Below are 26,033 nucleotides of genomic sequence, written 5' to 3'. Positions count from 1 at the left end.
CAATATTGCCTTCCTTAATAAAATTCAGAAGTTTCAAGGCTTAGCCCTGAATAGAGGTAACCTGTTGGTGAGGGTTGGCTAGTCAAGGACACCCAGCTTTGCCCCCTGAGTTTTGCTGCTGTCTTGTGGTTCTCCTGTTTAATTACCCCCGTTCCCATCTTGTTGGTCACAGGGGAGCACTTCACTCTGTTTAATGTTTCGGCTCACCTGTAGACCAAAATTTCTTCCTCACTGTACATAATCCAACCAAAACAGGCTAGAACTTCAAATTAGTTTTCTTCTTTTTTTTTTTCTTTTTTTGGTTAATCACTAAGGATTAGCACAAGAACAGTAAAGATGGAAGAGCCAAGGTGTTCCAACATTCTGGCTTCAATTTTCAGATTCTTACACAATTAACATGCTCACTGCTCTTGTCCCTATTTACATGAAACCCCAGATGAAAGGATGACCTGCCAAGGACCTTATTTCCTACCTTCAGGCCTGTCATTGTTTGGATGCTTCTGTAACATCCACTGTCCAAGAATACCCCACAGGCTGTGTTGACTCTCCATAATGTGGATTCAAGAATGTGAGATTCCCTTCTCCCAGCTACGTCAGTTCTGCTTCCTTAGCTCTGGCCTCTCTTCTCATAGTCACTTCCTTTCCCCCAGGTGATTGACATTAGAAATTCACCTTGCAAGTAAGACTGCAGCCTACCATGGCAGTAGGGCTGAGTCCATGTATACCCATCAGCCCACAAGTATGATACAACATCAATGGCATTCATCTACCTGCTCAGTCCTGGGACTGGAGTGGGAGGTATAGATAGAAAAATTAGTAAGCAGGACTTATCCACTACTTTCTCTTTCCTTTGCACATTTTCTTTACAGACTTAACACTTGACCTTTTTCTTTGGGGAGTTGGGTGAAAAAGCAAAGAAAAGTAAGGAAAGCGGTTCTGTAATGCTGTTTCAACTAATTGAATTTTAAACAAAAGGGAAGATGCACCCAAGAAAATGGAAAGAGTAACTATTGCATCTTGTTCATTCATTAAACAAAAATCCAAGTTCTGGCTCTGTGCCAGGAACTCCCTGCCCACATAAATCATGTTCAGGCCAAGGCTGGCCTTTCCTAGTCATAACATCCTTGAGAGGAATCTGGGTCCTGTAGGATGTATAATTCATACACCTCAATTCAGCATCGAATCAACTCTTTTGCATTGTTTCCTAAAGTCTCATGTACAGAAAAGCTATCTCTTCAAATAGGTTAAAAATTCCTTAAAGGATAGAAAACATGTCTTACTGTTCTCTTTTGTTCCCCACAGACATTAGTATAGTACTGAATGCATATTGTTCTCTAAATACAGGCTGACAGCTTGATGGACAGGGGAAAAGAAAGTGAGGTTAATTGAGCTGGCATTGGTTGCTAGGTCTCCACGAATTCTCCTTTTATGGTGAATATGTGTCATTCTCTCAGATTCTTCTTCTTCTCCCGGATGAGCCTACCTCGCTGACTTCTGCAGGGATACCCAAACGTAGTCACAGAGACTTCCCCACTCTCCCATCATCATTTTGTTGGCCTGAATAGGAGATTCCAGTGGACAATTTGCCAAGTGTAATTACTGTCTCTGTGTTCCTTCTGACATTTAGTGTGGCTTTTTCCTGATGAACCCTATCTTTTTTGCACTGTTTCCCATCCAGTAGAAACACTGATCATCTTCCACTCCTTCCTCATCTTCTCCCATGTCCAGTTAATCACCAGGTCTTATCCCTCCTGACTTCTCAAGACATTTCAAATTCATTCCTTTATATTCATCTCCACTGCCATTACTTTAATTCATGCCATTGTCACCTCTTAACTAGTTGATTGCAACAAGGTCCTGATTTGTTTCTCTGCCTGGGTCTAACCCCCTTCACACTGGACCTACATGATCTTTCAAAGATGCAAATTTGGTTACGTCACTTCCTGCATAGCTTCTTTTAATGGTGCCCCATTGCTCTAAAGATAAAGTCCAAGCTCCTTGACAAGGAGACTCTAGACTCTTCTCAATTGAACACCTACTTCTTCTCAACCTCACTTGTCACCTCCCTTTGCTTGCTTCCTTCCCTTTCCTCCTCCTGATCTCCCTCCCTCCACCCCAGCTATGTTCAACTCTGTGTGCTTCTTTATATGTGTTCTCACTCCTCACCTCTTGTCATATGGAATCATAGCTTGGAAATTGACCATTTGCTTCCCCAACATTCCACTAGACCATACAACTCTGAAAGGCAGGGATTTTGCCTATCCTTATACAAAATAAGAATTTCAAAAATATTAGATATATAATGAAAATTTAAGTGAGTTATTGATGTTTTGATTTTACGGCTCTGTGTGGGATAAAATCTGACATTCATGAGTATTTACTATGCACCAGACTCTATTTTGAACTCTTTAAACATAAAAATGTAGTTTATTCTGAGAAATAGGTGTTATCAAATCTTTATTTTACACATGAGGAAACTGAGGCACAAAGAGACTAAGTTACCTGCCTAACTTCATTCAGCTAATAACTAGTTAAACAGATAGGATCTCAGGCAGTCCTGCACTATAAAGTTAACTCTTAACCAATATACCCTATATTGCTTTTAATTAAGTGCCACTGATGCACTTACACGATGTATCACTCAGGCATGGTTGGGTGAGAGCCACAGGGATTGACAGAAGCAGGACAAGACCCATGATAATGAGAAAAGAAGGGTCTCTTGAATCATAAGCAGGAGATTTGGGGAAAGGACATAGCCAGGCAGGTGAGTGCTCAGTGCAATCTTTCTGCAACCACAGCTACCATCAGCCATATATTCTCAGATAGTGTTCTAGGACACAGAGAATCAGTTCAAGAAGACTTGAATTTGGCACTTGCTGTTCTATGTATTGGGGATACCAAAAGTAGACTAAGACATAGAGTTTTCAAGGTACCCACAGTCTAGTGAAACAGACTTCATTGCATGAAGAACTATCTAAGACAAAACAGACTGTGATTAACAGTGTAATAGAGGGATATCAATCCCCTTCCTTGTAATTAACTTCCCTCTCCATTTCCCTGATGGCTTGACCAGTACAGCCCTGGGTGCTTATTGTGGGATGCTAGATAGAAAAATGCTAAATGAATCCAGTAATAGAAGTATCAGATTCCCACCATCTTGGATTTAATAAGTCCCAGAAAAATAATTTCATTGCAGTGAGGAAGATGTTACATATACTTATGGAACATGAAAGGTCTTTCCTTCCACTGTTCTTTATATAGTGGAGTTAAATGAATACCTAGTTCCTGGCTTTCCTGGGGCCTTGGCTTTTCAAGGTTTTCTGTAGGACATTTTGAAATGTATGTAGTGCTTCTCTAAGCTAAAGACGGGGCTGGGGAGAGTGACGAGGAGCAACTTCAGAACAGATGTCAACAGAGCAGTTCTCTCCGTGCTGAGAATCATCAAACACATGCCCCGTGCCTTCCAGGCAGAGTGACTGAGGCACCGGCTCCAGAGCATGGAGACAATGAGCTGGCCTCCTGGGGACTCTCACACTGAAAACAAATTAGCTGTGATGGACGAGTGGCCTTTGCTCATTCTTGGGGAACGTGGAGGAGGGAGCTCAGGTTGGTGTGGAGTTTAATTAAGGATGGCAGCTGGCATAGCAGGTCAGATGGCTCTGTGCTCTGTACTCCATTGATGTCACAAATTGCTAGTTGCATTTTGTTTTTCTCCAGATATCCCTGTTGCCCTGTTCCCTCCCTTGCCACTGCCCATATGTTTTTTCTGCATGCAGTTGAAGTGATATGCCCTTCTCCCCAAGCATAGAAAGTCCAGGCAGGAATCACACTCTACAGGTAGAAAAACTAAACTATAAGGAAACTATGCAAATGAGTGGCAGACCCAGTGCTCCCATATGAGATTCTTGTTCCCCCTGCTCACTATCCCCTGTTTAAATGTACACATTTGTACCAGTAATTACATCATGACCTTGAGACTTTTCATAGCTGGAGGGAAAAGAAAAATATCACTGGCTCATGCCTGGTGTCCCTGTTGTCAGTGGTCCTCCATCAGGATGGGTGAGGGCAGTGTCGAGGGAGAGCTCCTGTCTTCTGTTCAAGCCAACCAGACACAGGGAGGAGTGAAAGCTGACTACGCATCACACAGTCTCATGGAAGGGCAGGATCTTGAACACTTGGAACTGTGAAAGTTTCTGTCTTAAAGATAATAAACTAAATATGATTTCTGTAACAGTGAGCATGAATGTTGAAATCATTTGATTAGCCAAAAGGCACCCTTTACTGCAGACATTCTGGAGTAGAAAAAAACAACCATAGTGCAGACATTGCTGAATATAAAATCTCCAAATCACATGCTCTAGTGAAGTGGAGGAAGAAAACACTCAGACCCAGGCTTTTTTGGTTTCCTATTCTGGTGACGTGAGATCTAGGTAGACTAAGAAGTGGTGGGAAACACCTCTGCAAAATCTGAGATAGCATCATATTTTGCGAGACAACGTATGATATATGTCTGTGGCCTAAGGTCTTTAGGGAAATGCTTTATCATATTATTGTATGCTACTTGTAACCTACATGCTATATGTGCTCTAAAAACACTTCCTATGGAGACTGCTCCAGGTTCTAAAGGTGACTTCCTCATTCTCTTTACCCCATCTGTCCAAATTGTCACTTGTTACAGACAACATAATTCTTTATATAGAAAAACCCTAAACAATCCACAAAAAAACTATTAGAAACAATAAACAAATACGGTAAAGTTGCAGGATATAAAATCAATGTACAGAAATCCATTGTGTTCCTATATACTAAAAATGAAATTTCAGAAAAAGAATTAGAAAAAACAATTCCTTTTTTCAATTGCAACTAAAAGAATAAAATACCTAGGAATAAACTTAATAAAGGATGTGAAGAATCTATACAGTGAGAACTGGAAAACATTATTAAAAGAAATTGAAAACACAAAGAAATGGAAAGATATTCCATGTTCATAGATTGGAAGAATCAGCATAGTTAAAATGGGCCATATTGCCCAAAACAATACTGAGATTTAATGTAATCCCATCAAAATCCCAATGGCATTTTTTAAACAAATAGAACAAAAAATCATCAGATTTTATGGAATCACAAAAGACCTCAAATAGCCAAAGCAATCCTAAGAAAAAAGAACAACGCTGGAGGTATCACACTTCCTGACTTCCGTTTGTACTACAAAGCAACAATAATCAAAGCATCATGGTACTGGCAGAATAACAGACACCAAGACCAATGAAACAGAATTGAGAACCCAGAAATAAACCCACATGATATGGGCAAATCATTTTCGGCAAAGGAGCAGAAAATATACAATGGAGAAAAAGCCTTTTCAATAAATGGTGCTGGAAAAATTGGAAAGCCATGTGCAAAATAAGAAACCAGACTGCTATCTGCCACCATACACCAAAATTAACTCAAAAAGAATGCCAGACTTGCCATGTTTCCCCAAAAATAAGACCTACCCAGACAATCAGCTCTAATGCGCCTTTTGGAGCAAAAATTAATATAAGACCCGGTCTTATTTTACTATAATATAAGATTGGGTCTTATATTAATTTTTGCTCCAAAAGACCATTAGAGCTGATTGTCCAGCTAGGTCTTATTTTCAGGGAAATATAGTAACTACAAGACCTGAAATAATAAAATACATAGAAGAAAACATAGGTATTGAACTTATGGACCTTGATCTTACAGAGGATTTTATGAATTTGACCTCAAAGACGGGAAGTAAAAGCTAAAAGAAATGACTGGGACTATATCCCACTAAAAAGCTTCTGCACAGTGAAAAGAAACCATCAGTGAAACAAAGAGGCAACGAACTGAATGGGAGAAGATACTTGCAAACAACACCTCTGATAAAGGGCTAATATCCAAAATATATAAAGAACTCATACAATTCAACAACAACAACAAAATAATCCAGTTAAAAACTGATCAGAGTACCTGAACAGACACTTCTCCCAAGAAGACAAATAAATGGCTAACAGATACATGAAAAAATGCCCAATTTCAGTAGCTATCAGGGAAATGCAAATCAAAACCACAATGAGATACCACCTCACACCTGTTATCAACAGGACAAGTAATAACAAGTGTTGGAGAGGTGGTGGAGAAAATGAACCTTCATACACTGCTGGTGGGAATGTAAATTGGTGTAGCCACTATGGAAAACAGTATGGAAGTTCCTAAAAAAATTAAGAATAGAGCTACCATATGACCCAGGAATCCCTCTCCTGGGTATCTACCCCACAAGTTTGAAATGTATCCATAAAGATATATGAGGTCGGACAATTAAGTTCACAAACTTGTTGCAACGATGTTGCTTTTTTGATATCAGAGGGATTATTCATTATGAATTTGTAACAATTAGACAAACAGTTAACCAAGTTTACTATTTGGAAGTCTGAAAAGGCTGCGTCAAAAAGTTAGACGACCTGAACTTTTCACCAACAATTCATGGCTCTTGCATCACGACAATGCACCAGCTCACACAGCACTGTCTGTGAGGGAGTTTTTAGCCAGTAAACAAATAACTGTATTGGAACACCCTCCCTACTCACCTGATTTGGCCCCCAGTGACTTCTTTCTTTACCCGAAGATAAAGGAAATATTGAAAGGAAGACATTTTGATGGCATTCAGGACATCAAGGGTAATACGATGACAGCTCTATGGCCATTTCAGAAAATGAGTTCCAAAATTGCTTTGAAGGGTGGACTAGGTGCTGGCATCGGTGCATAGCTTCCCAAGGGGAGTACTTCGAAGGTGACCGTAGTGATATTCAGCAATGAGGTATGTAGCACTTTTTCTAGGATGAGTTCATGAACTTAATTGTCATACCTCGAAGGTACCCCTATGTCCTTTTCAGTATTATTCATAGTGGCCAAGACATGGAAACAACCAAAATGTCCTTAGATAAATGATTGGATAAAAAAGATGTGGTATATATACACATTAGAATACTCTGCCATAAGAAAAGATGAAATATTGCCATTTGTGACAACATGGCTGGATCTTGACATTATTATGCTAAGCAAAATCAGTCAGACAGAAAAAGTCTAAGCACCATATGACTTCACTTATACATGGGATGTAACACTGAAAACAACAAACCAACAAGCAAAAACTCATAGACACAGACAATAGTTTAGTAGGTACTAGAGGGTAAGGTGGGGAGGGGGAATTTTAGAAGAGAATAAAGAGGGTTAAACATATGGTGATGGAAGGAGAACTGACTCTGGGTGGTGAGCACACAATGCAATGTATAGATGATGTATTGTAGCATTGTACACTTGAAACCTATATAATTTTATTAACCAGTGTCACCCCAAGAAATTAAAAAAAAAAAAATATATATATATATATAATTTTTTTTTTCCCCTGGATATGAAGCTCGGTCCTGCATCACCAGCTGTCTTCACTCAAGTCCCAGACAAATGAGTTAATTACCTGCAGCAAGAATAGACTTTGAAAACAAAGCAAAATCATAAAGGCTGTTGTCTCCTCATGTTACAGTTTCTCCTTGGTTACATCATTTTCATAAAGAGAACTGGGCAACTTCCTGTAATACCAGAATTCTGGGAGGACTCGGTTTTTTCAGAATTTCTGACAGTAGAGACCATGAGTAGAAAAGTTATTTAAGTAGAAAGTACTTAAAATGTGAGTCACCCACAGGCCAGTAACCTTTGCAATAGGATTGTCCATTCTTAGCTTACGGGGTCTTAAAACTTTAATGAAGGGAAATAGTAGGCAGGTCCAGCAAGCGAGACATTTTATTTTTGAGGCCATTGAGGTTGGGGATGTAGAATGAAGAATGTACAAACACTTGGAAATTAAAGGGAGCTTAAAGATCGCCAGCGCCATCATCTGTATGTTAAAAATGATGACGTTGATGCCGAAGAGGTTGTCGGTGCCTTAGGAGCAGGCGTGCTTTAGCTTTTAAATTGGAGCTCCATAGAAACAGCTTCACCCAGCTCCGAGTGTTAGACACAGCTGTTGGCGGCTTCTGTCCCTCGTTCCTCATCCTGTTATTTTCCTGGTGTCAATGTTCTGCCAATATGTGGGAAACAAAGGCTTGGTATGCAACACGATTGATGACAAGCTTTGGTCCCCAAAAAAACGGTGTATCGTGAAACTGGATTGTAAACTCCTAGAGCAATGATTTTTGGTTTGTGTGTCTTTGTATCTTTCTCAGTGCCAAGCACTGTGTTTTACATCAATGTAACACTTAAATAGTTGCTGATTAAAAATATTTTAATTGTGGGAAATATCTTTAATATTTTATCAACAGCAGAAACAGTGTGCATTTAAGTATGTGGACTTTGGAGACAGACTGCCTGGATTTGAAACTCAGCCAAGTATAATCCGTGACCTTGGGCAGGTGACCCAACTTCTCTATGCTTTGGGTTCCTTGGATAGAATATCAATCATTCCTTACATTATAGGGATGTTGTGAGGATTAAATGAATTAATACCGTGTTTCCCCCAAAATAAGACCTAACCGGAAAATAAGCCCTAGCATGATTTTTCAGGATGACATCCCCTGAACATAAGCCCTAATGCATCTTTTGGAGCAAAGCCTTAATGTAAGACCCAGTCTTATTTTCAGGGAAACATGGTATATGCAAAGCACTTAAAACAGTGCCTGGTAGAGAAAGTACTTAACGAGCGTTAGCTATTACGAGTCAGTATGCAGAGAAGGCTGTCTTTAACTGTTGTTGACAAATGTTCCAGAACGGGCATTGAATATCATAATATTACCTGAGCACATAATTAGAATGATTGTTGTAGGGGTCATCAATTCTTATAGTTCTAGACATTTCTTTGTTTAGCACTAATATAGCTCTTAGTTTCTTTTATTGCCTCGTTTTACACTGTGGTATCCAGGTTTTTTTAACAAGTAAATGGATTTCTTGTTCTGGTCACCGTTGTCTAGAGCCATGTTCTGGTCTATCCACTGACCTCTTACGGATTTACTGGTGATGCGATCCCAGTGGCTTTCTTCCTTTGGTCCCACCCAGTCACCTGTGTAGGTCAGCCTATCCTTCCTACCTTCTCTTCTAAATGCGCCACCAGCCCTCACTCAAATGATCCTGACATCTTGGTCCCTGTTCTCTTGCAACTTGGGGATTTTTATCTCATCCTTTAGAATCCAACTTGAAAGTCATCTTAACTTGAATAAATCTACCGTTTATAACCTCATTTATGCGTTCATGTAACTGTCATTTTGAGTCTAGGCTCTTTGTCCTTGAGATGTTATTGCATGACTGACCCCCCACTGATATGAGTAGGTATCCTCATTCTGGTTTTATTTCCACAGTACGTTCCGCCAGATCTCTGCGTCTGCAATTTTGTGCTGGAACAGTCCCTGTCTGTCAGAGCCCTGCAGGAAATGCTCGCCTGTACGGGAGAAAATGGCAGCGAAGGGGTGAGTACCTGAATCATGACCTAGGTGGGGACTAGGACACACCACAGCCCTAAAGTACACACTTCATGTTGTTCCTCTGGCTTGGAACTACAAAACCTTCAGGTCCCTGAGATGACCCCTGTATAAAGATAGTAACTCTTTCACCCTGCGTTTAATTCTGACTCTTATTTAGCAAGTCTAATTCTGCTTCCTTTGGATTAACCAACTTCCACCACCTTCCCTACTCCATTTCCTAACCCATAAACCACCAGGAAATGTGGGGAGTCTGAGAGGGCCGAGAGATGGAAGATGCCGGTTAGGCAGGTCCTTTTTTCTTGGGAAAGTCTCATTAGAGATTTGTGATTGCCCCAGTGGAGCACAACCAGATTACAACAGTTTGGAAAGGATTTACTGTAGAATTCAGTCTTTGACATGTGCCCAGAACTCCAGTTTCACTCATGATGAGCAAATACAGAGCTGTCTTGTGTTTCTATTGTCAGTAAAATCGTCCCTAAGTATTCAGCTGAGGGATGATGTACCATATCTCCTGTGTCAAAAGTTCTTTGGCCAGAGACTTCAGAAAAATTTTCGACTCTCTCTTTCCTTAATGACCCACATCTACCTAAAGCCATTTATCATCAAGTATTTTAATTCTATAGCCTGAATATCTCAAATATAAACACCTCTTTCCATCTCCCATAAGCACTGCATTAGATGACTGTCCTCTACCAGGTTACTGCTGCAGCCTACTAACTGCTTTGATTCCTTCGGTATTAGCCCCCCACCACCATTTTTTGTTCACTCAGCGGTGACAAAATTCAGAGAAAAATTCAGATAAAATTCAGATCCAGTCATTATACTGAACTGTTTTAAAACCCTTTGTCATCTATTACCTTGAGAAAAATTCCAAATTCCTTAACTAGACATAACGCCCTTCAGGATTTGGTGAGCCCTGCTCACCTTTCCTGCCCCATCTCTCCCCACATCCCCCCAGGCACTCAGTGCCCCAACCACACTGAATTCCTTTCACTTCCTCAAACAGGACAGTTCTCTTTTGTCTCTGATCATGTGTGTTAGCTAACCCTCCATTTAGAACTGCTTTGTACTCCTCTCTTCCCTTAGGTAAGGTAATCTCTACTTCTCCTTCAAGGAGCCAGTTTAGATATTAGATCTGCTGAGAAGCCTTGCTGACCCTGCAAGTCTGGGTTTGGTGCCCTTGCTTGAGCAAAAGTCAGTAAATAATTTCTATTCTGTACTCAAGTCTAATTCTGTTCTGCAAGTCTAATTTTTTGCATCTTGTATTGGAGAGTACACTACATGCGGGTAGGAACTATGTGCTATACCTATCACAGATTATTCTTAACTTGACTCTGATGAACTCATACATAATAAAGAAGTGTTTCATTGATGGTAGAAGAGGCAATGACCATGGGCTCGACAGAACCAATGTTTATATTTAGGCCATCTTCTAACTCTTTATGGGAACTCATAAAAGTCTTCTAATCTCTTGAGGCCAGTGTGTTCTCATCTATAAAATTAGGATATTTAATTCGTTTTCTAGGGTCCTTAATACCAACATTTGTCATTCTTCACTCTTTTAGATTAGAATAAAAGACTTTGTCAGCCAACTGAGAATAGCTTTGTTTTCTTCCGTAGAGCATTAACACCGGTGAGTTTTTGTTCTTTTGGTGTTCACTGAAGGCTGTGTCCACTCCCCCCTGGCATGGACCTCAGTACCCCATGCTTTCCTCCGTAGGCACACACCCTCAAACCTTTCCAGTTCAGTGGAACAAATTTATTTTTAATTGCTCACTCTTTTTCCAAAACTAAGAACTCATCATTTACAGATGTCTTTGGTGAGAGAGACCAGGTTGATTTGGAATATCACTTTCAATGTCAACCAAGATCAGCTAGACCCTGCCTACTTATGGCCGTCAGGTAGAAATTGGGAAGACAGAAGTTACGTTAACTGGAGAATTATCTCTTGGGCATTCTGTTTTGTTCAAAAAGTGCATTTCAAAGGACTTTTTTCTTTATCGTTTAGCTTGAGTGGTTCAAGGAGTCTGTAGATGACAAAGTACATTCAAAAGTTCTGGTTAAAATCCTTGCTGTTCTTTGTTGCTAAGAACTTAAGTAATAGCCTTAACTTGGTTTGTCTTTAAAAAGAATAAATAATAATTCATTTTATAAATAGAATGCAAAGACCAACTTAAGACTGAATACTTTATTTTGGAACATAGAATAAGACCTCCCTTAATTACCAGCCATGTTAAATCACAAGTTACAGTTATTTATTTCAGGGACCATCTTTAATTTATAATATTTTAAAAACAAACCATTAAATCTTATTGGGGATCCATTCTCTTTGAAGGCTTAAGTCCCAAATAAATGATCCATGACATTTTTATTATTAAATATTCTTTGGATAACAACAATCACAATATTGGGCCAGACTCTGAAATTTCCTGTGCAATATTGCCTTTTTGTGCTATTTTGCCAAACGAAGAAAAGAGAAATCTAATAATTATTTCCCATCTTGATACATTTGTTATTATGATTATTAACTAGAGACCTTAGAGCTAGAAGGAAGGGACTAGAAAAGAGAGCTGGAGTACAGATGGGACAGTAAATTAGTCACATCTGTGAGATTGGGACCAATTTAAATTAGTAAGATTTTATTATGAATTGGTGACTCCATAAATTAGTTACCTAAACAGCAGTTTCACTTACTACATATAACCCTCTCTCACAATTCCATCTGGGCTCTCCATCTTTATCATAAGAAATAATGTTTTTTAGGGATGGCCGGTTAGCTCAGTTGGTTAGAGCGTGGTGCTAATAACACCAAGGTTGCCAATTCTATCCCTGCATGGACCACTGTGAGCTGCGCCCTCCTTAAAAAAAAAAAAAGAGAGAAAAGAAATAATATTTTTATACAACCTCTTGAGTTTCATTGTTTTGCCTTTCTGAACTGATTGCTCTGCACATTTACTATTAGTACTTAATTTGATTTTAGATGATAGTATTCAGCAGGGAAGAAAGAAGAAAAAGAGGAAAAATAAAGGAAGCGAGTTAAAATGACAGACCATAATGATTCTCTGGAGAGCCTGTGTATGTTTGAATGGGATGATGCCTCCTTTGTATGCCAGTCCATTCCGTTTGAAAATAGGCATTTACTGCTTTTAAATAGGTATTATGGTCACTAATGATCGTGACTGCCCCCAAACGGGATGCTTTAAAGAGTGTAATTTTTCCTTCTAGCCATAAATTTGTCCTTGTGTGGTGTGTCTGCTCACTGCTGTGCAGCAACTGAACATTTTTTAAAAATGACTTCAGTTTGTTTATTCACGTGATGAGTGTACACAAGTCCTTTTTTGAGGGTTTACAATTCCACAGCAATCCTTCTCGCTAACAAGGAAAACAGCTTAGTTTCACAACAGAGAGTTTATTATTGAAATGTGCGACCCAGCCTTATGTTGAAAAGGAGAATAAATAATGACGAGAACCTGGGGACAGAGAACTTTTGGGGTCCCGCAGAGTCCAGCCTAGCTAAATGCATCCTTGGGTCACTTTACCTCGGATTCAACGTTATCTGCTTTATTCTGGGGGAAATTGCCAAGAGATAGATGCTTGGTACTGTGGCCAATTAAATGGCTGAAGTTTGAAGTAAAATCCCTGCTTGCAAATATTGAAGTAGCTTTATATTTTTGATTGATTGGACTTACAGTATGTGGTATACCCAGCCACCTTCAGCAGGACATGGGGCTAAAGGAGATGTCACCATCTCCCGCTGAGCTCTCAATCCCCATTATCCCATATAAATAACTTTGAATAGAGAGCAAGCAGCATTTGTAGTGAAAAAAGGTCAGTCTTTGGAGTCTGGCAGATGTGTTTTCAGTCCAGGATATACCAGACCAGGTGACCTGTGGGGCAAATTATTTCTTCTTTCTGTACCCTACTTTTCATACCTTCAGAATGCAACCTACCTCATCTGTTTGGGTGAGAATTCAATAAGTGCCTACAAGTGCCTGGAGGGGCAGAAATGAATATTGGTTCCTCTTTTCTTCTCTGGTCCACTTCCACCTGTCACAGATCCTTCAGGCATTTACAGATGCCTCAAAGGAAGGAGATGTCCATACTGTATGGCCAGGTGCATATTAAATCTCGAGCTGTATAACTACAAATGGGTTTTTACATGAATGGGCATACTGCTGCTGAAAAAAAAAGAAAGGCCTTGATTAACACAATTACCAGCTGCATTCTCACTGATAAGGGCTCTGGTTTTCTGTATCAGTAGGCTTAATCATTGTCAGACTTTTATCACTAAAAAAATGAAATTAAATATACGTGTAAAACTAATTAATGTTATGGCTGTCACATTTACGTTACACTTTATGTAATATCATGAACCCATAGGATCACGTTTGACTTAAGATGCTAAAATATCTAGACTGGTAAAACATAATCTGCCTTCTAAACTTGACTGGGAAATGTAACCTGGAAAGATGTTATTTCTGCAAGAATCTTGCTCACAGATATCCTTGCTGAGAGGTGGTTCTTCAATTCCCTGTATTTCTGTGAAAGTCCCATAAACCCTAAAAAGAGCTTTGGGTTCCTTTGATTTGCCCCTGTGTTGAAGGTGGGGAACATTCGACACAGCACAGTTGTTAGAGAAATGTACACGTACGGTGTGGCACATTTGTTATGCCTGAGGACGATGGGCTTGTGCCATGCCTTCGGAGAAGGTAGGGTTTGTCTCCTGGCGTCATGTGACCTTGTAAATGGTCAGTGAGTCATATACACTGTATTCATGTAGAGGTCCTTCAAGGACATGTCATGAGATACTTTGCAGTGAAATAAGTTCAGGACATTCATCCATCTTATCAAGTCACAGAAAAGGTGACTTTAACACCATTAAAAATGAATTTGCTAAAGACACATCGACCCTGACATTGTTAGGTAATGAACAAATCGAAACAGATGATGATGAGGGGGATTAGAGGCTTTGTCTAAAGTTTGAACTCTGGCCTGCCCAGATTTAGAGCCTTGTGCGAACTCATCGGGAATGCAGAAGGCTGTTCGGATCCCTCCCTCTATTCCTGGGGCCTTGAGCTCCCACTGTCAGTTCTATGTGATGGAAGAGAAGGGACACCCCCATCATCCAGATTCAGCCTCTTAACCTGAGGTTTCTGCCTTCCCTTCAAAACTGTCCGAAAAGGGCCCAGATGAGAACTTATTTTGGTATGTGTGGGGGGAAGGAACAAAACTGATGGAGAAACTATGCACATAATTCTAAATAAACCTCATCCCCGTTGAGTTTTTTTAACTACATTTTTTTAAAAGAGAAATCATTGAGTGATTCAAGTCTAACAGTAGGCACCAATTACTTTTAGAATAGGACATAAGATTTCCTTTGGAGAAAAAGTACCCAGTCACGTCTGCATGTACCATGACATTAAGTTCCAGAACCTGCTAATATGTGCTTTAATGCCAGGGTAGCCAGGATGCAGCAAAATCACCCCATTAGGTGTTCAAGTCTGAACTTCCTTTGCACCAGTTGGTAGAAAGCCACTGCACCAAGCTCTCCGTGTACCTCCCTGGTGCCCCACTCGGGACTTCCCCACCCAGTGCCAGCACCCAGCAGGTTGTTTGCTCATCCCCGGGGGGGATTACCCCCCATACTGCCTAGTCGGTGAGAGCTGGATGCAACGGTATTAACTTACTTGATGCTGCTTTTTCTTTTGAAAGGGAGAAAAGTATTCTGATATTGGATGCTTCCCTTTCTTTTTTTAATCTATGGCTGGTCATCTACACCTGCTACAAAAATAACACTTTTGTATTTACAATATAACAACCAAGTTTGTTTTACAAGCTCTTAAAAAGGAAAAGCTTAAGGCAGTTCTATGTCAAAAACTACCCTTCAAAAGCTGTCCTGTGTTCAAGTTCACCTTGCAGATTTGCTCGTGGGAGACAGGCTGTTCTGTGACAAAGCTGCGGGTCAGGATGTTTAGGTTTAGTCCTAGCACTTTCACCAACTGGAAATTTGACTGTGGGCAAAGCTTTTCCCCCTCTGGGCTTTGGTGTCACCATCTTTAAATGAGGACATGACTTCCATGCAAATGTACTTTCTCCTGTGAAGTTCGCATTGCACCAAGTGAAAATGGAAACATGTCCCCACTTCCTCTGGAGTGTCCCACTGACGATAGCCGATCACCGCTTAGCTATGGAAATGTTAGCCTGTTCGTATTAGCCATTATTCTTGAGACCCTGGCTCCCATAATTTTAGGTAGAATGAATCAGTGTGTTTATTCTTTTTCTGTCTTGGTGTGTGCAAAGAGAATTTTCCGAACTCCATCTAGGAGAGCAACCCTAAAGCACTGAGTGATGACTATTTAATTCTAATTGTTTTGAGACATGAATCCTCTATAAATTTTCTCGTGAAAGAATATAGGATGTATTCTGTAGTGTTACAGAATTTTTCTTCAAAGAGCCAGACATTATTTTCAGAAATTAAATAATGAGAGGCCTCCAAACTAAGGTTTTTAGTGTGTTTTTTCACAGACCAAATTGTCATTAAACATACGTCTCTTCTCTTGCCCCTGTTTTTCCCTTCCTTACATTTCCTTCTATGCTGTGCTGTGGTTTTAGGATTTTAACCTGTTATAATGGATTTTAATGTTCCTCTGATAAGTTGATACTTATTAAAAATGTATGCAAATACCTCATGTTTTATTTTGAACTGGCCTTTTGATAACATGATACTTAATCAATATCTAATATGCCATCTGGAAGACCATACTTTGTGGTAGGAAAGCACCTCTTCGATATAAGGAAAATCCCATTGACTGCAGTATTTCTAAGAAAAAGAAATCCCAAATTGCCTGATGTAGGTACTGACCATTTCCTTTGCATGGACTTTCTTGCATAAATATAATTAAGAAAAAGTGCTACCGACAAATTTAGACTCTAGCACATTGGTGGCTTGCAAGTTTCTTGATGACATCAGCACTGTACTGGGGGGAAAAAAAAAGAAACAAACTTTTGCATCTAATGCCACTGCTAGCTTCTAGCTAAAATAAAACACCAGGTAGGAAATCCACTGTATTTATTCTCATTAAGTTCTTTTTCTGTGTAGTATTAATAAATTCCTCAACTTCCTTGAAAGTTTTCAGCAAGACTTGCAGTCACTAAAATATCCCTTGACTGTTTTGTTTCTGATTTTGCTAGTTCAGTGACCTCTCGGAATATGTATGTTATTCACTCTTTTAATGTACGTGTACTTTGCATGGACAACTGACTCCAGCTGTATTTGAATAAACTGGGCCTTTCACTTGTAAGTGTTCAGGGCAATTTCCATCCTTTGTGCCTCTTCAGTTTAAGACAACACCACTGCCCCATACACGTCAATCTTATGGAATTAGAGATGGTTGCACACTTAGAAATCCATTGCCAAGAAGCTTATGTTGAACCGCTGCTCTGCAATTAGGAGAATAGCTTGCCGGTAATTTCTTTTTTTTTCCTTTCGGACATTGAAAATTGTTGTAAAAGTCTTTTTTTGTCTGAATATGGTCTAGGTGGCCTGTGGCCGTAGGTTTCCACTTGGTCAGATGACGAGTGTGTGGCTTTGCCTGAATCCAAGCTCTCAGTGCTTCCAACGTCTCCCAGAGCTTAATATTATGCAACTCCAGCTCTGCTCTTCCGTGAGGCTGGAATTCATAATAAAAATGGAAAAAGCTAGTTTGATATTTTCCGTTTCTCAGGCAACATCCCCAAAGTGAACCAGCCAAAGAATCAAATGTTAATTTCAACAGTGAAGAATAACCTTAATAAAACTATTAAGTTTACATAGCTTTTTGCATTTCTTCATTTCCTGAGTAGAAGCATCTTCAAGTGAAAAGAAGCCACAAATTTTTTTTTAAACCTCAAGACTGTATCAGGTTCCCCTGCTTTCTGAATATAATGCTTCAGCTTTTGTGGAATTGCCTTTTCTTTGGTGGATTTTTTTTCATTCTGAAGTCATTGCCTCATGTTCAAAATCAATATGGCTGTGTGATTCTGGTGTTGTTTGACAAATGTGATAGCGTAGAGCTTCACTAACATTACACAAACCCTGAAGTTCTTTTCATTCTTGCTGTGAACATCACATGCTCTGTTAGTGTAATTATGTCATAATGACGTCAGTCATCTTAGAAAGCTTGAGTTGTTTTCCCCATGGCTCTACAAAAATGGGGTTTTTTTGTATGTTTGTTTTTGTTGTTTCATTTTGTTTTACATTTTAGTTACCAAAAAAATGTGAATACTTGAATTTTTATTAAAGTATCTTAGAGTTGTGAGGAGGGATTGGGGCGTCTGTGCTTTCCCCAGTAGATACTAAGTAGGTAAATAGTTCTAGGGGGCATATTTTGATGAGAGATTTTGCTGAATTTTTTTAGAAAAAATAACTTCAGCTGGGGAGCAGGGGCAGATATGGGTTGTAAAAATGGATTTCAGCTGCATTTTTAGAAATATATTATCCTAAATCGTAAGATATTTGGATTTAGGGGAAATCTTTTGTTTTTAACAAAGGAAGTCCATTTGGAATTCAAGAAATCCTGGGAGAATAGAAACTTTTCAGTTTGTTTATTAGACTTTTCTTTTGATCATATAATTTACTTTTAATAGCTACCAGAATTTAAATTGCATATTTGTAGGGAAAATTGAATGAACTTAGGAAAAAAATGCCAACTTATCTCCATTTCATGAAAGTTTAATGAAAGCACCTATTTGGATATTCTGGTAAAGAAAAATGAACTTGGTGCCAGAGAAACCCTGATCTCCACTGGCATTCTACTCTTCACTGGAGTAAAAACCCTGTAGCCAGACCACAACTCTATGATAACTACCGTCTGGCTTTAGAATGGAAGGACCTGGAATGACCAAGTGACATAAATAGAGAGAAAGCAAGAATAAGAACCAGAAGATTTAGGGGTCTGTGGGGTAAGAAGGCCTCCTGCTTAGAATAGCCCCCTGCAGAGGAAGAGGGGGAAGGCTACCAGAGAATGCTTTTGGTTTTTACCTGGTGTCCTATGGCTGATTCTTAGGCTGGTACTGAGGTGGGCGAGGGGAAGAAGCCTGTTCCCCAGTCCCAAGCTGCTTCCCCGGATGGGAGGGAAGAAAGTGCTGGACCAGTGAGGGCTGGGCATTCTGGCCTGAGCATTGCCACTCTCTAGGCCTTGTCCTGCCCATCTACAAAATGTGGGCTCGGAATTACACAAGTGGCTCCCACAGCTCTTAGGACGCTGTCCCAGGCCCAGTATCTGTCCTTGGGGAAGGATTCCTAAGTCATCAGGGAAATAAGGAAAATAAAAACAATTTAGGAATTATTTCACTGAGCAAACTTTATAAATGGAAAGATCTCCCTTTTTTCTGTGATTGCCATTTTTGGTAGTTTTATCATATAATAGTAATAAAGTTAGGTTATTTTCTTTTCAGAAATTATAGTGACAGTGTAGGTAACAGCCTTCTTTCATGTTTTTTTTAATGCCCTTTTTGAGAAGAAGGTAAAATTGGCAACTATGTTGATCATCAGTTTTGTTCCTGTTATTGAAATTGCACCAGTTCTTGAACTTGTTGGCCCCTGAGGCCTGTTTGGGGCCGTGTGGACTCCATGTTTTAAGTAGTTTTACCCAAATACCAGACACATGGTTTGGTTTAAAAACTGTTGCTTTAAAAAAAATAAAATAAAAATTTTTTTATGAAACTCAGATACAAGTCAGCACTCTGGTTTGTTGTAATTATTCACGTCTTTCTTGGTGATCGAATCTCTCTCTGAGTCTCTAGGTGCCAGTTGTGCCTCCTCCTGTTTTTGTGGCAGAGAGAAAAGTGGAACCAGCACGTTAATAAGAACCACCTGCTGCCATCTCATAAATGACATGAAGCGGGGCTCCCGCGCCCATTTTCCTGCAGGTCTTAGGCTTTTATAGGATGTGGGCGGTGGGCACGAGAACTGGGATGTTGTTCTAAAGAAGGAACACAAAGCTGTCCCAGTGTCAGTGCAGCCGGCACGGGATTTCTGCTGAGGAGCAGAGTAGGAATGTGCTTGAGAAGGTGCTCCCGCTCCGCTCCTGACTCCACTGAGTCTGGCTGAGGCGGGGTTGATGGAAACCCATGGTGTGAGCACTCCTGAAAATACCTGTTTTCATGTCTTTGGTGAGATATTAGATAGGTAAGTTGAATGCATTACTTTTTGTTTGTTTTGTTTTTAATAATGAGTACGTCTTTAGGTGGGTTTTGGTTGTTTTTTTTTTTTGGTGTGTGTTTTTCCCTAAAGTTTGTGACTTGGTATTCGAAATTTTCAGAACTGCTGCTGAGGTACAAAAATTTCCAGATTTTATCTTATGAGTGGGTACAAGTAACTGAATTGTAATTACTGAGGCCTCCTTAACCAGTCAAGCAGAGAGAGCTATGGTGCTGATTCTGTAAAACTCAGTGCAGCACTCTGCACTTCCCGTTTGGGACACAGCGACAGATGTGCTTTGCCCCAAAGCACATCTGTAGAACTGTCTGCCCATGATACAACCCTGGGGACTTTATGCCCTGCCCCCACGGGGATTTTCTCATGCCAGCTTGGTAAAGGAACTGTTGGCAAACCCTGATCCAACATTAGGATTTATACAAATTTGGGAAATAATGACCTTACATAGTATAATATCTCAAAATCACATTTTTTCTCTCAGCCTTTAAATGAGTCCAGTTACATGTTTCTACACCAGTTTAGTCCAGAGAGTTCCAGTAGTGGGGAAAATGGAGTGTGACTATTTAACAAGACGCTAGCATTTCAGAATCTCGTCTCCTCTCAGGGCTGTAAACTCTGTGACGGTGTCCACTCCCAGTTTTACTCCCCCACCCCTCCCCTGCGGGCCTCACCCCCAGGGTAACGCTAAGGACCTGGGGAGCAGTCTAAGCAGTAGGACCCGCGGTCCTCTGACCCCAGACAATTGACCCTGGTCACCAGGAGAATGAGCAACTGCTGCTTCCCAGTTCATTGTTCCTCTGGGCAGCTACTTGGATGTGCAGGCAAAAGGGATAGACGTCCGTAATTTATTAGCTACACTGATTTCGGTGGGAGAAACAATAGAACTTCCCAGGCTTGCTCAAGAATGCAGCCTCAAGTTACCTGTCTATGCAACTCCAATTCCTTGTCTCATAGCCTCAGTCTTTTCCTGTGGCACAAATCCCGTTTAAACTCTTTACGGTGTCTCTCCCAGGTGGAGCTACCTAGGCCATAATTGCTTCACCTCTAACACTATTTACTTTATTTCCAGTCTTCTTATTAGATTGAGCTGTTCCCAAGGCAACCAGAAGTGATAAGTTAACATGCTGAATGCTGGTGCTAATAGGTCCGGTTCCAACTGAATTCTTGTCTCACCTGATTTTTCTGTGCTTGCAGGAATGAAAAATTCTCCTCAGCTCTGCCATTCCTCCCCCCGTCTGTCTGTCCCTGTGGACTCATTGACTTGTGCACTTAAAATATACATATATATATACTATATATATATATATATATATATATATATATATATATACACACACACACACACACACACACACACACACATATATATTTAATTTTAATCCTATTAATAAACCTTGGCATTTTTCTTTCTTGTGAATAATAAATATCGCTCAATATTTCCCCACACTTAGTTGTCTTTCCAAACTTATCCCCCAATATAAAAGGAATCTATTTGTGTTGATCCTTTTTATTTCATTTCTTTTTCCCCTATGGTGCTCTGCTACTAAAATACACTTCTAATAGAAGAAAAACAGCCTCTATTTTAGTTTCTTGTATTAAACTATGTTAAAAAAAAATCTCAGCAGCTCTGATCCCTTCTTTTGAAGAGTAATGTCCCAATTGCTGTATCTTGCGAAATGTGCCAGCATAATTGAGATTTCCATATTCAACATTCACCCATGACCTATCCAATAAGGGCTACTTTATCCTCAGGTTCTAGCACAAAGCACAGGTATACCCAGCCCCAGATCCTGTTTTTAACATGCATACATATGTGTATACCTCCAAATCAAAGACTTGAATATCTATAAGATCTATTTTAAACGTACTCATTTGGTCTGGGAAAGGAGTCCGTGGCTGAATCCAGCTTTCCCTGACAAATCAGAGGGGAGGCTGAGACAACACCTCACTCCTCGTGTCCCCAGCCTCACTGAAGCTAGGGCCACCTGGATCCAGGCAGTCCAGTTTGCATCCCGTGAGACGTCACCTAGCGTTCTGTCCCAGATCGAGCTCCTACAATTTTTCATAATTGATTTTTTTTTAAAAGCGATCCCCATGGTAGTTCACCATTAACGGACAACCTGAGTTACCATGTTATCAAAATTGGTGGCAAGATCCAAGCCCATGACCAGTGTTCTTTCACCTTCTAAATAGCCTTCCTAATTTATGTCCTTATTTAATAATCTAGTGTTTAAAAAATAACGTCAATATAGGACTATGATAATTTGAACTAAGAATCACTGCTTTAAGACTATTGGAAACTCATGTGTCATTACAATGACCTTTTCACATACTGTGTCACCCCATTCCTGCTTTGGTATCATCTTAGACTCACATCTCTCTTTAGATACCCAACGTATTCCAAAATACAGTCATCATTTTCTCTGTGATGCTCAGAACCCCTCTGCTTGGTCAGAAGGAAGGACGTTAGCCTCTTTGGAATTACTGCTGATGTCTTGGAGACCATCCTTACTTCCTTGCAGCAACAAGGCAGCCCAGGCCCATCTTAATGTTTCTGTCACAGATATGAAATTGAACATCTCTTCAAATATCCCTGGGTCCACTTCATGGAGAGTAATGTCAGAGGCCAAACTCTGGTGACAGGGATGTACAGTGCATTGACCCTCCTGTGACTGGGGGGAGGAGATATTCGCATGATACCAAAAGAGAGATTACGTAAAGCTGTTAGTAATAGAGACCTTATTTTTATGAAGAATATGAATTTAAATTCACAATAACTCCAATATACTTCTAGCCTCACTTCTGTTTTCCTGCCTTACTTAAGTATGAACACTTATTAAACTTTTTTACTCTTTATGGGAACACACTTTCTGTGGTCAGCAGTTACATTGTGCTGTCCTTTCTTTATTTCAAAAGCACTTATGGAGTGCCTATTTATTTATAGGCACTATGGAGTATGTCCTTTCCATCCTCTGGTTTCACGGCACAGTTTTCTAATGTGTTAAGGAAGATCTTCCTTATTTCTCAAGCTGCATAAACAGCGATAGATACATATTAATTACTAGACGGTAATAAGCTACCAGGAATTTTTATAGCTGCCCTGGCTCAGAGAGGTAGGCTTTTTAAAGCAGCCGTGTGAATAGCACTGCCCACGTGTTAGATGATTCATAACAATTCTAAGAGACAGTAACCTTGCAGACAGAGAGAAAAGTAGAATGTTGTAAGTAGGAGTACACAGTGCTGAAGTGTCCCCTTAAGGGCAGGGAACACAGACACTATCCAGCAAGATCATGGTTGGGAACCGTGCAAAGGGGGTTAGAGGATGGAAGCAAATAGAAGTTGTGTTGATAAAGGATATCCAGAGAGAAAAAATAGGTTAAGGAGTGCAGGAGAGAGGGAGGCAGATCAAACAACAAAATGTAATCGAGTTCATCTTCTTTATAGCCCACATGGGTAAACATGTTTGCAACCAATAGGACTTAACAGTGATTTTGTTTTTAAAACTTTCTCCTATTTTACTATCCCCAGGGTGAACAGTGAATTTTTTTCCTAGAGACATCATAAATTAGAGGCAATGTCTGAGTTTTCAGATCAAGGTACTCAGACCTTTCAAACTCTTTGTAGGAATTGTTCATTATATTTTTACCTTCGGTGAAAGAAAATGATTGACACTCTGTGGCCAGGGGTCCACCGTGTCATCAGAGTCCTGATAAGTACGGCTGGTCCAAATAAAAACTAGAGCAGTGACTGGAAAACAAATCTGGCTGACAGGGTCCTTTTATGTAAAAAATGAATTTGGCAATGTCAGTTTCTTAGAACGCTGTTAGCTGTGGGAGAAAGGGGGGAAAATTAATTCAGAGAAGAAAATAATTCACCTCTTCTCAAAGTATACTTCTCATCAATCTAAATGTCATTAATACCCTGACAAATATCTCCTGCCAACTTGCTCTCTTAAAAGACACTGTAATAAAAAACATGTGTTAGAGCTGCCATTCTGGCTGCCTGGTTTCCCTGTGGCATCTCTGTTCAAAGAAAAGCACAGACGCGTCTAGAATGACCCTGTGTTCAATTTGGAGGCATCCCAATAGCCACCTCTTCTCCTTCAATGGAGAACACTTATCCTCCTGTTTCAGAATCAGTGTTTGTAAAATTCCAGGCCTAGTGGGGAACCTGCAAAAGTCATTTAATTCATTCCCCAAACACTGTGCATTGGGAAAGAGGGGAGGGAAAATGGTTGCGTAAGTCTGCCATTCTCATAGATCAAAAACTCTTATTTTTCAAGACTTTAAACGCAGGAGATTCCTCAGTTGTGTTCAGTTATGCGTTCAAGGTTAAGGTCTGCACCATCCAGGGTCTTTTGCTTCTCATGGCTTTGCGTATTCACAGGAAATAATGAACTCAGGGTCACCACAGGGGCTCTGCTATGATCCCTAATTCATCTGAGCCATCTCTCAGGTTTTATTTACCCCGTGGACCAAATCTGTGCAAACAACAAGCCATGCGGGCATTTTCCTGGGAGTGAACACCTTCGTGCTATGCAGGTTCTTGCTAAAGATGATGCTCAGGGCCCAGAACTTCCAGTGTCTTAAATCAGGCTCTGTCTGGCCTTGCATCCTATTGTCCTGAAATACTTCTAGGTGGCTGTGAAATTAATGACATGAACATAAATGAGATGGACAGAATCTTCTCACCCAGGAAAAAGAATTCCTGGATGCTTCCAAGAGGGTTTGTTGGCTGAATTCAGTGAATTACAAACCGTGGGAATGGTAAATTTGGCCTTTGGTGGTAGGTGAATGGGGGATGGATTGTTTGGTTTATAGTTCCCTGCTTTAAAAAATGAAAGAAAGAAAGGAGAAGATCCTTTGTCTTTGGGTACCGCTTGTGGAGCATTCCCTGCTTTGATCCTGTGATAGGCAGTGGTGGGGCGTGGGCAGTGCTGAGGGGATGAGAGGTGGGGGCTCCTTCCCTGAGTCATGGTCACCCTGCTGACCTTGCAGCCAGAGCATGGCAGTAGAGGGAGCAGTGACTGCCATGGGCCCTCTGCCCACCAGGTTCAGCCTTTCTCCTTGGGGTCCTACTGTACTTCACAGCCTCTGATATGTGGGCCTTCTTTTCAGTCAGGCAACTGGGGACACTGCCATGATCACTGAATTTGGGGAAGTAGGGTGTCAGATGCCACACCTTCCTCTTTTTTTCTGAACTTTATTAAAATTCTATTTTGTGATTTCAGCTTTTGACAATATCCTAAGAGGCCTGTGAGGGATTCCAAGAACGCAGCCTCAATTTTTTTATTTTTTTTTTTAACATGCGTTTATCTTAAGGGCCTCTACTGTCGTGGTTGGGTTGCCTGAAACTCACTTGAAGGGTTTCTTACAGGGGAACTTCTTCATGAGGTCCCATCCCAATGGCGTGGGTTTCTGTAGCCGATGGCTCAGGCATTTCTGAATAAGAGATTTAGATCCATATTAACCATCCCATTGCAAGTGGAAAGTTGAGGTGTCAAATTTAAAGAATGATGCCTTGTACTTGCATAGCATTTTTATATCCCAAGGTGGAGAGCCCAGGAAAAGCCGAACTTGGCAATGGCCTAGCTGAAGAGTAGGGTATCTGATCTGGAAAAGGTGCTGAAGATAAGGATGTAGTGTCCTGAGTTGGGCTCGTCAGAATTTCCCATGTCGTAAGGGAATTAGAATGGCTAGAATGTGCTTACCGGATTTCTGTTGTCATACTGCCTGGTTCTATTTCCAGATCACAAGTCCAGCTAACCTGTGCATGCGCCCTCCCACCCATCCCTGGATGACACTTTCTAAGTTCCAGTGTGCCACTTGAATGATCATTAAAGAGGGAAAAGTGTCCCTGTTACTATGAGTTTACAATCCACCGTTGCTTAGAAAATGTTCCATAAGTTCCTCCAGTGCCATTTGAGCTGGGGAGTCCCATCTGTTTACCCCTCCTAGAAAAGTGGGGTGCCTGAGCGTGGCATCCTGAATTTAGCCAGAGGGGGGTGTTGGGCTGTAGCATCAGGAGAAACTAGAGCTAGAGTCTGACATCTGAAGGAGGCAGCCTTGAGAAGCATGGAATAGTGTAGAAACCAAGTATCCAGGAACAAGGATGGGATCCAAGATGAAAGGTATGCAAAGGTCACTCAGAAGAGCCAGAACGTTTGGGATCCAAGCAGGAATGACCCCCTGCGGCAAGAGATTTTTTCCCTATGGAGTCCAGAGCTGGGCCTCAGGGAACTAGGATGGGATCAGAGGTGTCCTGGATAAAAGCTACCTCTTGGATAAAGGTTACCATTCAACACCAGCATAGGGCTGGATTCTGGATTCACTGCGTAAAAGCAGACACGCAAGATACGCATT

General features: G+C 40.5%; 1 protein-coding gene across 10 annotated transcripts in view; it reads left to right on the top strand.

Moving 5' to 3' along the window:
* Positions 1-26,033, top strand: part of RYR3 (ryanodine receptor 3) — a 481,902-nt gene that overhangs the window by 169,936 nt on the left and 285,933 nt on the right. For 9 of the 10 annotated variants that reach the window (XM_088797123.1, XM_088797126.1, XM_088797122.1 and 6 more), the window contains exon 3: positions 9,351-9,458. In XM_088797123.1, the coding sequence (XP_088653249.1) occupies positions 9,351-9,458 (108 nt within the window). Of the gene's footprint in view, positions 1-9,350; positions 9,459-19,433; positions 19,642-26,033 lie in introns of those variants that run through there. The other variant, XM_088797128.1, reaches the window with a different exon arrangement.

The sequence above is a fragment of the Rhinolophus sinicus genome, chromosome 3, assembly GCF_057876585.1.
Source record: "Rhinolophus sinicus isolate RSI-liver-muscle chromosome 3, RSI-T2T, whole genome shotgun sequence".
NCBI classification, from domain to species: Eukaryota; Metazoa; Chordata; class Mammalia; order Chiroptera; family Rhinolophidae; genus Rhinolophus; species Rhinolophus sinicus.
The sequence above is the reverse complement of the archived record's forward strand: the minus strand, read 5'-3'. Positions and strand labels throughout refer to the sequence as shown.